Source organism: Narcine bancroftii, chromosome 3, assembly GCF_036971445.1.
Source record: "Narcine bancroftii isolate sNarBan1 chromosome 3, sNarBan1.hap1, whole genome shotgun sequence".
Taxonomy (NCBI): Eukaryota; Metazoa; Chordata; class Chondrichthyes; order Torpediniformes; family Narcinidae; genus Narcine; species Narcine bancroftii.
Genome location: NC_091471.1, coordinates 341,799,356 through 341,814,861, shown reverse-complemented (window position 1 = coordinate 341,814,861; position 15,506 = coordinate 341,799,356). Strand labels below are relative to the sequence as shown.

The following is a 15,506-nucleotide window of genomic DNA, read 5'->3' as shown; positions in this document are numbered from 1 at the left end:
AGGTGTTTAATAAGTAGAGCAGTGGGCTAAGCACGCATCCTTGGGTTGTACCTGTGTTGATAATCAGTGAGGAGATGACATTGTTTCCAATTCAAACTAACTGTGGTCCTCCGATGAAAAAGTCAAGGATCCAGTTGCGGGGAAGTGGGGGGGGGTGGTACAGAGGCGTAAAGTTTGTAACTTCTTGACCAACACTGAAGGAAAAGTGGTATTGAAGGCTGAAATGTAGTTGATGAAGAGTAGCCGATTGTACGAATTGCTGTTTTCGAGGTGATCCACAGCTGAATTGAGAACCAGCGATATTTTATCTGCTGTAGAACGATTGTGACGAATTGCAAATTGCAGTGGGTCCAGATCTTTGATTAAGTACGTGTTAATTCTGGCCATGACCAGCCTCTCATAGCATTTCATCACAGTAGAAGTTAGTGCTACTGGGCAGTGGTCGTTGAGGCAGCTCCCACTACTCTTCTCGATGCCATTTTGAAGCAGGTGGGAACTTCTGACTGCAGCAATGAGAGGTTAAAAATGTCCATGAACACCAGCTAGTTAGTTGGTGCAGATTTTCAGTACCCTGACAGGTACACCATCAGGGCCTGACGCCTTGTGAGGGTTCACCGTCTTGAATGATGTCCTGACGTCGCCCTCAGTCATTTAATTAGATTTCTTTTTCCACATATGTTGCCGTCCCGACTGAGAGTGATCACCCTTTTTTTTAGCTCTCCAAAACAGTTCTGTAAATAAACACCCATCCATCATACAATTCCACTAACGTGACCCACAAAAGTGAAATCAGTTAGCAATAATACTGAATGCACAACATTGAAAATTAAAGAGTTTAGTGAAAATTTTGCAATTTATCAACTCAATTTGGGGTTATACCTGCAACAACATCACTGAACATGGTTTTAAACACTGGGAAGTAGCTGCTTTCAATCCTCTCCAGCAACTCCGCCATCTTCCTAACTTTTCTCGACTTCAGTTGATCATAAATGCATTTCAGGTTGCTGCACCTAAGGCGAATGAAATCATTGAGGAGTAACAATTAGTAAATCCATCACCAGATGCTTGCATAAAGAAACACAGACATTTACTGTTTACCCAATCAAATACAGGGAGTTTCAAAAGCTGTTGCAAAGACCTACGATTCACTTTAGATTGTCAGTTGGTTTATGTCCTCCAAGGATTTTTGGAGAAACTTTTTGAAAACATAATATGCCACCATGGTTCAGTTTTATCAATGCATCTTTCCCATTGAGCGTTGACACATTGGTTGAATGTGATTTTTTAATGATTTTTTCTTTAATGTTTGAACCCGGTATCTGAGCCTCCACCAGCGGTTTGCTAATCAGATTTTAGCTGAGTTCCCTTCATCAGCAATATTCATTCAGGGGGTGACAATGGCGAGCGGAACCTTGCCTTCATGTTCACTAACCTGGGACAGCAGAAGGTTGCCTGCCTGAGATAGAATGTGAATAGACCAGTCTCTTCCCCTTGGGAACATTTGCAATTCATTTGATTGGCCACATCGATGCAATGAGAATATTTATCACTTCATTCAAGTTCACTTTTGTCAGTTTCTGGAGGGAACTCTTTTTTAATATTTTATTTAAAAACGTTCCATACATGCAATAAGATTTTAAATTTAAGAAAATTTCATTCCATGATGGTTATAACCCTTCCCCTTCCCTCCCTCCCTAAACCCCCTCCATCCCCAAACAAATTAGGATAGATAGTAATATAGAATAAAGAAAAAAAATTGAAAAAATTGATTGCTCGGAGGATCGTTTTCCAACGCACAGGACTCCAGCAAGGTTTATATGATCGATTTAAGGAAGAAAATTAACACAAGTCTCAAGAGGATGGAAGAACACCACTACATATTTATACCATATTTATTTCTCAAATAATACAATTTTCTCCAAGGCTTTGAATTTCTGCATTCCTTTTTCCCATTCCCAAATGTGAATTGGATTTCCAGGTCACTGCAATACATTTCCTTGCCAACACTAATGCTATTTTTACAAATTTCATTTGGTCAACTGATAAGTCCTATTCCCTCTATATTTCCCAATAGAAATAAATCTGGGTTTTGAGAAAATGCAATGCCTGTAAATGCCTAAAAAATTCCATGTCTACCCAAAAAGGCTTTACCTTGGGACATGATGGAGGGGCCTCTTCCACACTGAAAAATTAACACACTCAAAGTAAATCAGGACAAATTGTTGAAGAATGACCAAAGGCAGGTCTACAATCTGAATCAGGTGTCTAACATTTTATGTGGGATTGTCGGATCCGGGCATCTTCCGTTGTACAGAATCTTCCAGATTACGAAATCATTTTGATTTCCGTCCCTTTAAGCCCGCCCAAGTTGCGCTGCCATCTCCAACCTCACACGAGTCGTGCTGCCATCTCTACCTCCCACCCCCCGCCAAGGTCGCCCTGCCATCTCTTCGCTTTCCCCCCCTCCGATCAACCAAATCAGGCTGTCATCTCTCTCCCCCCTCACCCATCCAAGTCGTGCTGCCGGCTCTCCACCCCTCGCCTGACTGAATCATGCTGCTCTCCCCCGCTTCCCAGTGTACCAGTGCCAGGAGAACGGTTTATTTCTCAGTTCCCCTGCCCTGGCACTGGTACAGCAGTTTCAGCTGCGTGGGGGATTATGGCTAGTGACGACGGCCATTGAGCTGCCACTGGGCCAACTAAAAGCACCGCAACACTGGACAGGCATCAGTATATGTGATTCGGAAGCACTTATAAAGTAGCAGAACATGATAGTATACATGGGAGTTGAGCAAGGGTCACATCAGGTCATGTTTGGCGCTCCATATTCTATCTTTGATGAGCAGATGTCATCTACCAATAAAAATTCCAGTTTTTGGAGGTTGCCTGTTTTCGGAATTCTGGATAAAAGGTTCAGCCCCTGCACAAGATGCAACACTAAATAACAAGAGGTCAGGAGTTAAAATCAAATGAAGCAAAAGAACTTCTCAAAGAAGAAAAATAATAGTTTCATCAATTAGAAATCAGGTTGGTCCTTTCAATTTCTTCTGACTTAGTGAATTTCACAAATAAGTATTGGGCCTAAATAAATCCAAGAATGTGAAACCACATATTCTGATGAATATTGTGGAAGGATGAAATAGGTAAACCATTGCATAACTGAGAAACAAATTTTCAGATCCCATTCTACTCCTGCCCCAACATAACCAAGTAACAGCTCAACTTAATATTGTCGAGCTACTCAGCAGGGAAGTAGGCCATTCAACCCATCAAGCCTCGTTGACCAATGGACACAAAATAAATGTCTGTATTAATTGCATTTTCTAGTGTTTGGCCCAAAGCCTCCTTTGACCAAGCAATTCAAGTGGTCAGCTGGATACTGAAATTATGCTTTCACCACTCTCTCAGGCAGTATTCCAGATACTTTCTTCTCTCTGGGTGAAGGAAGTCCTCCCCAGATCCCACTAAATCTCCTACCCTTACCCCAAATCTATGTGCTCTAGTTTTATTTTATGGGGACAAGTTACCTGTACTCCACCTATACCCAACATGATTTTTATACCTCAATCATGCCCCCACTAAACTGCCTCCATTTCAGGGAAAATATACCTTGCCTTTTCAATTTCTCCTCATAACTGAAACACTCCGTACAAGCATACTTCACCATTTTCCACAAGGATGCTCAGAAAACATTGGGTAAACTCACTGAGCACTGCATTGAGAAAATTAAACATTGCAAACTGGTGCTCTTTGCAAACCTAAAGAAACACAGCAGTTTTGCCATAATAATAAATTCTGACTTTGTGAACAGAAAAAATAATGTCTGAACACTCACCTACAAAAATAATGTGGGTTAATATTTTTAAAATATCACGTGGAAAGAAAGAATTCCTTAAATACATATTCATCAGATTCTAAAGATACACATTTGTGTCCAAATTCACGTTAGTTTGAAAGAATATTACCTGTTTTTCCAGAACTCCAGTTCCACATTCGGGTTGGGATTGTGGCCAGCAAGCAAAGGTTCAGATGAGTCCCTCTTGAGCACCTCATTGATCTGATGGCTCCAATCGATTATAATTGATTCTACAGCATGTGCAATCCCTTTATCTGGGCCATCACTACTGCAAGAAAATATAAGAGACATTTATTAAATATATTATTGGTGCCCATCGCTTATGCTAAAACTAGAGTTTATTTTAAAAGATGGTGAACATTTATACTATTGTTGTTGGTGCATCTTTTGTGCCCATGTGGCTGCAGCAAGAGAGAATTGTTCTTATGACAATAAACTCTCATATTGTATCATCCTGTCAGATTACTAGTGAGATGGTCTTACCCCTCTCCTATCCCCCTGGAAATATTCGTCTTATATGAATATTTATTGCAGGCTTCCAAATACAATGCTCAGTTATCCATGCCTGGAATAGACATTTTTAGGCAATTTTAAAATGGGTATGTAACCCAACCCCACCCCACTGCCACCCAACCACTGAACTTTATTCCAAAGACTGAAGCAGAAGCGCTCTGCATTATTAATAAGTTGACTGTGTGACTTCTTCCTGTCAATACTCAAGAGATGGATCCAAATCAGTTTTCTATCTGTGATCTTCATGCCTCTTGGACAACCTTGGGTCTGGCAAACTACAAAAGGAAGTCTAAAGAACAGTCTTTGATCCACTTCCAGATGCTTCAATCAGTGTTGTCATTCATGACGGTACATTGAAACCTGGCAGGCAACTTTGACTCTAATTTGTTTTTATTTTCTTTGTCTCAGTGTGTCACATATTCCCAGTGACCCACAGAATAGACAACTGAGCTCTTTTTAGCACTTCTGAAATTGCAAAAATCCAGTGCAAAGTTGACTCATATTTCTTCAATAAAGGTCAACCCAAACAAATAGAGCCAGATAAACTATGCTGTGGAGAACAATTAAAAATCTATGCAACCTAATTCTATTAGGGTCTGAACACATGTGCCAAGATAGGAAACAATCAAGTCTAATTACTTGACAAGGAAACAATAACGTCCAAGCAACATGGCATTACAATCTTAGCTTTGTGATCCTTCGAGGTGATTTTGAAACATGATATCATTACGAGCCCAGAGGACCACAAAACCCAGCAGCAATAGATATTCACCAAGAAAACTTGTTACTTAAACAAAAGTTGCATTTAATTATCTTTAAACATGATAATAGAATCACACTTTAATGTATCACTATTGACTTAACTAACCTAAATTAACCCACTTCTAATTCTAAGCACATGTGTATGTAATGTGTGTGTGTGTGTAAGTTCAGAAAAGTTCTTTGATTCATAGTCCAATTTCACTCATCATTCCTCCAAGTTCACTGGTTGCAGGCAATTCTTATACTGTGTACAGAATTTAACATTTATAAAGTTCACCAGGCTTTGGTGCTTGAAAGGTAAATGGTTACCGCTCAGGAAGGTATTTGTCGGTTTTCAGAGAGAGATTTGTTGTTCCAGGACATCCAGACTGATTCCTTTTTAATCAGCCACTTCAGTGTCTTGCTGACAAAACTTGACCCCCTCAGGGTTCTCCAGATGATATCCTCTTTCTTTTAGGTCACCACTGAGTTCCTTTTTGTTTCTCTTCCAAGTGAAATATTACACAGCCAGTCCTCTCCTCTTGCATGAACCACAAGGGCTTTGACCAGGCTAAAATAAGAACTCACAACTCATCTTCCAAATGGGGTATTCCACAAGCTTGCCAGCTTGTCCTGTTCCAGTCCCAGCTGCTGTTGCTGATTGTAGCACTGTGTATGTGTGTCTCGCTCTCTCTCACACACACACAGAAAAAGCCTATTTGACTCTCTCTGCTTGCAAAATCACATGACCCTCTTAGAAGAGCAAGTTCCACTGCAGACAGAATGCAGCTCCACCAAACTCTTTCATCTGTTGCTTTTGTAAACAACAATCCATTAGTGAAGCCTCTTGGGCACTCTCCAAAGCTTTTGCAAAGGCCCCGACATGTCTAGCATTAGCAGAGCTCCAGTATTTCAAATATTTGTTTTAAAGTGTTTGTATATAACCTACTCTAACAAACCTTTCCCAATTTATCTCCCAAAAACATATCTATATACTCTGTCACAATATACAATCTAAATGAAATTAAAAGTCTTCAAATTGACCTTCTCAAGAAGCACTAAATGCAGTCAGAACATCTTCTAGAGATCACGCCAATTAAAAGGAGTAGCTCTGTGAATTTAGGTTGTTGGCTGCAGAGAAGAATGCCTCGCTATATTGCCCAGGGATATTTTGATATAATACCTCAAAAGATTACACTGATAGGCAGGTCAGAATAAACAGATTCTGGTCAGGATCTTTATCATACAAGAGGCAGGAATACCTGGCATGAACCTGCCCAAGTTTCAGATGAGCTCTGGCAGTCATCCAGAAAGTGAACCCACTGAAAGCAAAGGAAGGGCAGGTTGAACATTATCTGAAAAAGCAAGGCGTTTATTTTTAAAAAGATATTTCTGGAACAGTTCTTACTTTTTATACATATCAATAGCAGCTCTTTCTGCTCCTACTGGCAAAGGCAGCAGAGTCTTGCCCTGGACTTGCCCCACGACCACAAAGACGCTACTCCTTAGGCTGTGGACATGACGTATGACATCTTGGGACACAACCTGTGGCCAATGGTTGTGATTCCTGCTGTTGGTCAAAATCGGCACTACCACCTGGCAAGAACAAGAGATGTCATTGGTCAATGAAGAGCTGTGCAAATTTTCATCCACACTACCAAACATCACTTAGGATCAGCATTCTTTTACACTATACATGCTTAATAATCTAGTTATTATCTTTCTCTGTAATTACCATTCCACTTGCAAGAAACATCTTTAGGGAATACTGCCGTCAGAGAGGAGCAGCAATCATCAAGGACCCTCACCACCCAGCACACACTCTGTTCTCTGCCATCAGGAAAGAAGCATCGGTGCCACAAGACTCATACCACCAGGTTCGGCTGCTATCCCTCCACCATCACACTCTTCAACGACAAGCTCAATCAGAGACTCATTTAAGGATTCTTGTGCATTTTATTGATTTTCTTTTTGTTCTCTTGTATTGCAGTCAGTTTGTTTACATTCATTATCTGTTTACAGTCTTTGTTCATCTATGTTTTATGCCATGTACAGTTTATTTTTTTGCATGACCAATTAGCGGTAATTCTGCCAAGCCCACAGGAAAAAGGAAAAGGAATCTCAGGATTATATGTGGTCATGTATGTACTCTGACAATAAATATGAAGGAGACATTTCTTCCATATTTTCTCATCCAAACTACATTTTCACTGGCTCTAGCCCAACACAAACTCCTCATCCTCAATTTCCCATGATTCTGTATTTCCTTTCAATCTGTTCAAGCTTTAACTTTGAGTTTCTCTGCCGCCGAACTATCAACTCAAATTTCTGACCTTTCTCAAGACCAGTCTCTTAGTGGCAGTGAAAATCAAAATGAAAGCATGTAATGACACCCAGTCATCCAAGAATGATTTCAAACAAAAGGCCAACTCAACATAGGAAAAAGTGGGGTAGTCCAATGAGTAGTTCGAAACGTGAACTCAATCAAAATCAAACACATTACCACCAGCATAACAGAATAATAGCAATTTACGGTGGATTTTCCCGAGGGAGAAATATTGACCATCATGGGTCCCTTTGTGGCTCTTTTTTTTTCCAAGTATTAAATTAGTGGGTGAACTACGTCATATATTAAAAAGATTGGTGCTATCTCTAATAAGATCCAAAATTAAATATATCACAAATCCATCTCAATTATATAGTTAATGTATCAATCTTACTCCCATTATAATTTAAGCAGTGAAATATAGCAGCAAGCACAAGTAATTGTTATACCAACAGTTCAGCCAAGTGAAGCAGTAAAAATTCACTTTAAGGCAGTATATTAACACCTGTGGTCTTTCCTCAGTTTTTACGACAGAGAATGAAAATGTGCATGGGTAGATTATTGTTATAAATCTTCCTCTTAACAAGCAGGATGTAATTCATAACCGCAATCTTATTCTTGACTTTCTACTTGAATTTTACGGTTTTAGGCCACCGCTCATGAACCTTTCGAGCAATACAATTCCAGCCAAAATTTTCAAGGCAATTATCACTATGTAGTTGAAAAAAAGACTTTTCCAATGCATTTGCTTAGCAACACAGAACAAAGGCAACAAACACACTATCACTTAAACTGTCACTAAGCACCTCAATCAAAACACAATGGATAATTGAACTTGCTATGTAATTTTATCTCCTTCCTGATCATATGTGGTTGGGAATATTGTTGTCCATAATTTACCAGGCAACAAAACTCGAAACAAACTGGCAGCCCCGCAGTTCTTTTGTTGGTTCCAAACGCAACACAATTATCAATTTTAAATCCATCTATCTGGAGGCCAATTTTTCTTTAAATTGAGACATACTGCACGGGGACAGGCCCTTGTGCCCAAGCCACCCAACTGACTGGCAATCCCCGGTAAGTTTTGAATGGTTGGAGGAAACCGGAACCTCCAGGGAAAACCCACGCGGACACAGGGAATACAAACTCCTCATAGACAGTGTGAGATTTGAACCCCGGTCTTGATCACTGGTGCTGTAACACCGTTGCCCAAACAGTTATGCTAACCGTACCCTGCCTATTTTGAAGAATTTTATTGCTGTTGTTTAATTTTACTGATTTCTATCCTCTGCTCAATGTTTTCTTGTAGGTCAGAAAAAAGGGAACTGGTACACATGTTCAAGCAGCCCTCCAGTTACTCAATTGTGTTTTCTTTACTTGTAGAGTTGGAGAGTTATATCACAATGCAATTCAACTGTGTGACCACCACAAAATAAGCCAACTTCCTATCCATATTTGTATTGTTCCTTTGAAGGTTTATGGGATATTTGGAAGTCGATACCACAACCCCAGTAATAAAATGGACTAAAAGTATTCATTCGTTCTGCTCACTCGGGGCATAGGAGGGATGCCTGTCCGGTCAAAAACCACAGTACATTGCTGTGAAGAAGTCATATCCTAAATGAAGAGGTGGACTTGACAATGAAGGTCAGTATCCAAGTTGAAGGATAGAAGGTGAACACATTTATTTTCTGAAGACAGGTTTTCAATCTGGGAGCATTAACCCTTTCTGTTTCCCTGAATATTGCCCTAAATCATTGTCCCTCTACCATTTTCTGCTTTTATTACTGAAGGGTGGAAGAGCAGCTTTTCCCCCTGACTAATCAAGCGTTCACTGCAAATCCTGCTCTATGTGATGGCTTCCAGTTTGTTCTTAAATTGATCTCGATTACTTGGCTGATGAATTAAAGATCTAACCTTAGTTATCAAGAAAGTGTGGTTATGCTTAGAATAAGAATGGGGGAAATGAGCAGAGCTCTGGTTATGTAAACATTTAATCCTGCCCTTTTCAATGCTTTGTGCCTGAAATAGAAGATGGACTAATATTTTGATGGTGCAATGGATCACTTTGAAACCCATTCTATTTGCTTTTTACATAGTACGTGTTTTATAAGGGGTGTATACACGACACAAATAAAGCAACATTTATAATTCGTGGAACAAATAAACGCACAGCATTTCAAATATGTATGATATGTATCTGGAATAAATGACAACAGGCTGATAAAATATGGTGCAGTAACATGTGTCAAATGGAAATGAGTTCATGCACTGAGCAAATCCTATCCTTGCTAATGCTTGTGAAGTTCAAAGACAAGCTTGGAGGACAACAAATTGGTTCTCCATTTGGCATCAAGTGCAACTCCTTCCTCTTCCTTCTCTGATACGCATGTCCCTTTCGGCAGTTCCCTTGGATCTTTCTTTTTCAATCTATTTATTGGTTTTAATATAAAACATACAATATCAATGCACAGATGGAATAGGATACATGATTGAAGAGATTACAATATTCAACAATAAGTAAATAATAATAGTATTTTAATCTTCCCATACTCAATAAAAGGGAAAACAATTACTCTATAGTAAAAAAAAACCCTATACTAATCTAAAAGAAATAAAGCCAAAAACTGGAAAGCTTTGGATAAGTGTTCATCAAACATAAGAAGCCTGGTCCTTACCCAAAAGCGAAACTTAATAGTATCATGAAGGCACAATAGATCAGAAAAACCGTTAGAAGTCATATCTTATGAAAATATTGTTTGAATGGGCGCCAAGATTTTTTTTTCCAAATGTAATGGAGGAATCAAATGTAGCACTTCTAATTTTCTCTAGATTCAAACAGGCCATGCTTTGAGAAAACCATTGAACGATAGAAGGCAGACTGGTGTCTTTCCATTTAAGAGAATAGCTCTCCTCGGTAAAAAGCTATCATTCAATGAGCAGAAGCCAGACAACGACCAACATCTGCTACTAAAACTCCAAAAAGAGCAGTTACGGGATTTGGTTGTAAATCAATTGCGACAATTACTGGAAGAATACTAAATATATATTTCCAAAACTGAAACAGATGAGTCAATGAAGCCACATGCGGATTACACCCATCACAGATTGGATTAAAACTGCCCTATCTACTACCTTAAATTGAATAAGGGAGTGTCGAGCACACATTGATGAGGTATTAACATTAGTTCAAGAATCTTTTCCCACATTCCTGCAGGAAAAGACCTTTGGAACTCCTGCTCCCACACCCTTTTAAATTATCAGACTGCTATTAAGCCCTTCTGAGAGGGGGTTCAAACAAAAAAAAGAGCATCAACCCCATCCGATAAAAAAGCAGGGAAAAATTAGGTAATATAGCATTCATGTCTAATTTGAAAATATCTAAAAAAAATGCAAATGAGGCAGACCACATTTGCTTGAAAGTTGTTCAAAGGACATAAGATAACCTTCCGTGAACAAATCCCAAAAAACATATGATACCCTTAGATGGCTGAAAAAAAATAGATAAAAACAGGTAAAGTAACATTTTTTTTTAAATCAAAAAAACCTCTGGACTGAAACCATATCTGTAACGTGAGCTTGGGTATAGGGTCAGTTATCAGTTCACAAAGTGAACAAGTGGTTATGTGGTAAGTGCAAAAGGAAGGGAAGCTATTGAATATTTCAATCCCAGATTTACCATGGCGGAAGTTCGTTTATCAGAATAATAAATCCAGAATATGCTGTATCGAAGATCAATTGCCCAATAGTAAAATCTAAGGTTAGGTAATGCCAAGCCCCCATCCTTTTTCACCTTCGGTAATCGAGCTTTAGTTAGCCTTACATTTTTATTCTGCCAAATATAGGAAGATATCTTGGAATCAATATCAAAATATGATTTCAGGATAAAATTGGAAAGGCTTGAAATAAATACAAAAAAATAGGTAAAATCATCATCTTGATTGCATTAAATCAACCTAAAAATGACAATAATTGGTGGGGGGGCGATTATAAAAAAGGGATTGTTTCACATGATCAATCAAAAGGAAAAAAAAATTATATATCAACCTTTAATTTTTTTTAAAGGAATTTTAATACCTAGATAAGTAAAATGATCCCCAACAACCCTAAACGGTATATGCTCATAAACAGGTACCTGAATATTCAGGAAAAGTAAGTCACTCTTGTGAAGATCTAATTTATTGCCATTAAAAAAAAAGACTAAATTGCGACAGCAAAGATATAGATTTCTCAGGGTCTGAAACATATAGCAACAAATCATTCACATATGAAGATACTGTATGAATACTATCTAGTTCCTTTAGATCAAGAATAACTTGTTTTCACTCAGTTCAATGGATTTTGGGATGGCTAGCAAGGCCAATGCAGCACCTGCAAGGCTGCCACAGATGAAGGACTTGTGAGAGCAGGTAGTTTTGGAGCTGATGTACACCTTCCATCTGACGCAGAGCTTCTGTGTGCTCCAGATGCATGGATGCAAGGTTCTCAATCATGTCCCAAATGCTCCTCACTCCATTTACACTAGTCATGGGCCAGAGATTGCATACATCTGCGGGGATGTTGTACATTTCAAAGAGATTTTGAGAACATCCTTCAATTGGAGAGTAATTGGGCCACACGTGCTCGTGGGCCAAAAGGGCCTGTTACCAAGCTGTACATCTAAACCTAAAAAATCTGAATTATAAAATGCCTTCATCCCCAAAGTGTCCTTGCTACTGCACTAAGAATCATCCTTTAGGCACCAGCATTCCTTCTAAACCACAACTGGATGGCAGATCAGCATGCGCAATTTCAACCAGAGAGGGTATGATAGGCAAGTTTGTACTTGCCTTGAGGACTTGCGCATGACAAATTCAACCACTACATAGAATTCAAATGAATACTAAATTGCCCACTTCCTTTGGCCCAGAACACTGTTTAAAAAGTTACAGGCCATTGCAGATTTCTTCAGTTATGCAATATTAAATGGGCCACTATTAATTTTTGTATTTATCAAATGCAAGAGACTAAAAATTCTGGATCTTTAAATCTGGCTGAAATGAACATTAAGTTGAAGCCTCGTGTCAATTGTATAATACATTTAGGTCACAGATTGAACGAAGATTAAATGACAGCAACACAGGTGTAGCGGGCCAAGCAAATGTGCGGGTGGACGGGCCAAATCGCCACAACAGTCGGCATCCCAAGATGGCGCAGGCCATCCTTCACTACTGGGAAGAAGCCCATGGGTGAGCTAAAGGGAGCAGCACCCCACCCCGCTTCCGTGCGGCGCACCGCCAGCCGGGTAGTGACGCAACGACCCGCTGACATCACTTCCGGAAGTCAGCCCAGACGTCTCTGGGAGTGGGCATTCCCCATGGGGGCAACACAGCAAATTCAGATTATAAAGTCCGTTTCTGGTTCACCCGCATACTGCCCAGTCGTCTCGTCATTTCGTAGCGGTGCCGCAGCAGTCGCTACACTGGCACAAAATATTCACATGCAGAGGGAAAGAGGGCAGGGCTGGGGGTAGAGTGAGAAACAGAATTCCTGACTGGCATTCCCAGAAATCTAATTGAAATCTTAAATGTTGGGAAAAAAAAATCACAGAATTTGACTGTTTTTGTCAAAAAAAAAATACTAGTTATAATTCTGGAAATTGAAAGCAATTTAGCGGTCTAGAACACACATGTCAAACTCAGGCAAATTTGGCCTGTGATATAATTATTTGGCCCGCAAGATCATATCAAATATGTATTAGAGCTGGCCCGCTGGCCGCCGCGCCAGTATAGCGCATGCACAGCTAATACTACAAATCCCAGAATGCTTTGCAAATGCAATGGCGCCGGCCCCTCAGCCCGCTAATCGCCCCCACCTCCTCTGTTTACTTTCATTAGTATCTGTGACCTGTTACCTAACTCACATGTAACCCCTCACGAAAAATGGCCAAACGAAAGACAGAAAACAGGACCTTTCAAGACAGGTGGGAGGCAAACTCTGACCCCAGAGTTTGATGAACTTGCATCTAAGAAGAGATGCCAAGTATTTGGTTTAGACCCAGGTGCATCAGAGTAAATCACAGTGGAGCAAGCTAAGCTTGGATTCATATTTTCTTTGGTTTAACTTTGGACTGTTCATAGTTAAAAGATTGGATTTTCATTGAAGCAAGTTGTTATTTTTTTGACTTGGCTTGTGAAAATAAAATACATTTAAAAGGAGCGTAAAGGCTAGAGAGAAATATTATTTATTGAATATTTTATTTCTCATTTGTTAATGCTTCTTCTGGAAAGAGTTTAACCAAAACTATTATTAAACATTTATTTTAATAAGAAAAAGTTTAACATTACATATGTTGAAAGAAGAGAAAACATGCAGATGTTGTTCAAGATTTTCAATAAATATTTAGTTTGGCCCACGACTTAGTCCAAGTTTTTAATTTTGGCCCTCTGTGAATTTGAGTTTGACACCCCTGCTCTCGAGGGTCTCAACTTTAATTAGAAGCAAAGCAGTGAACTTGAGTCTGTACAGAATAACACAATTCCAGATGACTTTTCACTACGTTTATGTAAATGTAATTAACTTTACCACTTAAAAGCTTTGCCTTCTTTTGTAATTATGTTCATACCTGCTTATCAATTAACTGAATTCATATTAGCATTACAAAATATGAAATCATTAAATATCTGACCTCGACTGTAGACATATCAAGGCTCAGAACCAATGTTATATTAATTACTTGCTCTTTAAATTAATCAGACAGCAGTCAACTCAGTCAGATATTTAAGAAAGCAGTGCAATGTGGATCTGAAGCTGCAAGTATTGCACTTTGGGAGGTCAAACCAGGGTGGGATTTGTACAGTAAATGGTAGGGCAGTAAATGGAGTGCAGTGGAACTGAGGGATCTGGGAATACTGGCAGTCCCCGGGTTAAAAATGAGTTTGGTTACCTTGGTATGTCTTTAACTCGAATTTGTATTGAAGTTGGAACAAGTACATACGATCCTTATTTAGTGTCAGTCAAATGTTTATCTTAGTATAGAGCATATATAATATATATTTTACTTTTCTAAGCATGTAAAACACTACAACATCTTAAACAAGTGGGGCACCCAGCAGGAGCAGGGACTTTGGGCTCCCAGCAGACAATTCTGACTCAACCACACTCGAACTGGAAGTTGACAGCATTCTACTTCCGGCTGGCTTTCAGTTCGTAAGTACGAGATGTTCGTTAATTGGATTATATTTTAATCCCAGGGACTTTCTGTACAGATACCCAATTCCTTGAAATTTACATCATGGGTAGGTTGAGTTGTGAAGAGAGCTTTTGGCCTTCATAAATCAAAGCATTGAGTACAGCAGTTAGATGATTACGCCGAAGTGTACAGGACATTGGTGAGGCCAAATGTGGAGTATTCTGTGCAGTTTTGCTCACCTACCTACAGGAAAGATCTAAATAAATTTGAAAGAGAGCAGAGAATGTCGCCAGGACGTCAGGAGCCAAGTTATCATAAAACTGGAACGACAGTGTTACCACAGGTGCGGACCCAGAAGTGGGCAAAGGAGACATAACACTGCTCCACAGGGTCCTACTGCCTAGTCATGATTCCAACTGCTCCAGACAGGTTTTAATCAGCCTGTTAAAATGGCTGACTTTTTAAAAAAAATCCTGCGGCCAGAGATCTGTGCCCTAGATGGCGGTGCCTGTGCTGAGCAGCGGTCCATGAGGAATTGCAGTCTTTGGGGAAGCAGAAAGGGGGAGAACACCTCCTGTTGAGAAGGAAAACATGGAAGATGACCCTACAGGGAAAGTAAATGTAGCAGCAGACCAGAGAGGTGCTGAAGGACCCACACAAGGCTGTGGGCTACTGGAGACTGGTTCTGGGGAGCAGGTATTGAAACCGAGATCCAAGAGGGTGCTAAATGCAAGAATGGCTCTCAAAGGGCCTCAGGCTTCCTGATCGTATCGGGTGGCTTGGAACTGGAGCTCAGTTTGCCAATGGTTTGAACAGGGGTCTGTGCAGATACAGTGGCTGTGGGAGTTCTGGAGATGAATCCACAGACACAGTGTTTTCAAAGGGACTCTCTTTTGCCT

General features: G+C 39.8%; 1 protein-coding gene and 1 long non-coding RNA gene across 2 annotated transcripts in view; one reads left to right on the top strand and one right to left on the bottom strand.

Annotated features, from left to right (window-relative positions):
- The window catches only part of LOC138756897 (dynein beta chain, ciliary-like), a 32,657-nt gene that overhangs the window by 13,504 nt on the left and 3,647 nt on the right, over nt 1-15,506 (bottom strand). Inside the window, 5 exon segments of the mRNA XM_069923289.1 lie at nt 880-1,010; nt 3,966-4,121; nt 4,627-4,636; nt 4,816-4,853; nt 6,555-6,706. Coding sequence (XP_069779390.1) covers nt 880-1,010; nt 3,966-4,121; nt 4,627-4,636; nt 4,816-4,853; nt 6,555-6,706 — 487 coding nt within the window.
- On the top strand, nt 8,444-12,806 carry LOC138759308 (uncharacterized). The gene is made up of 3 exons (XR_011354708.1): nt 8,444-8,513; nt 8,911-9,083; nt 12,521-12,806. It is a non-coding gene; the product is annotated as an uncharacterized lncRNA (long non-coding RNA).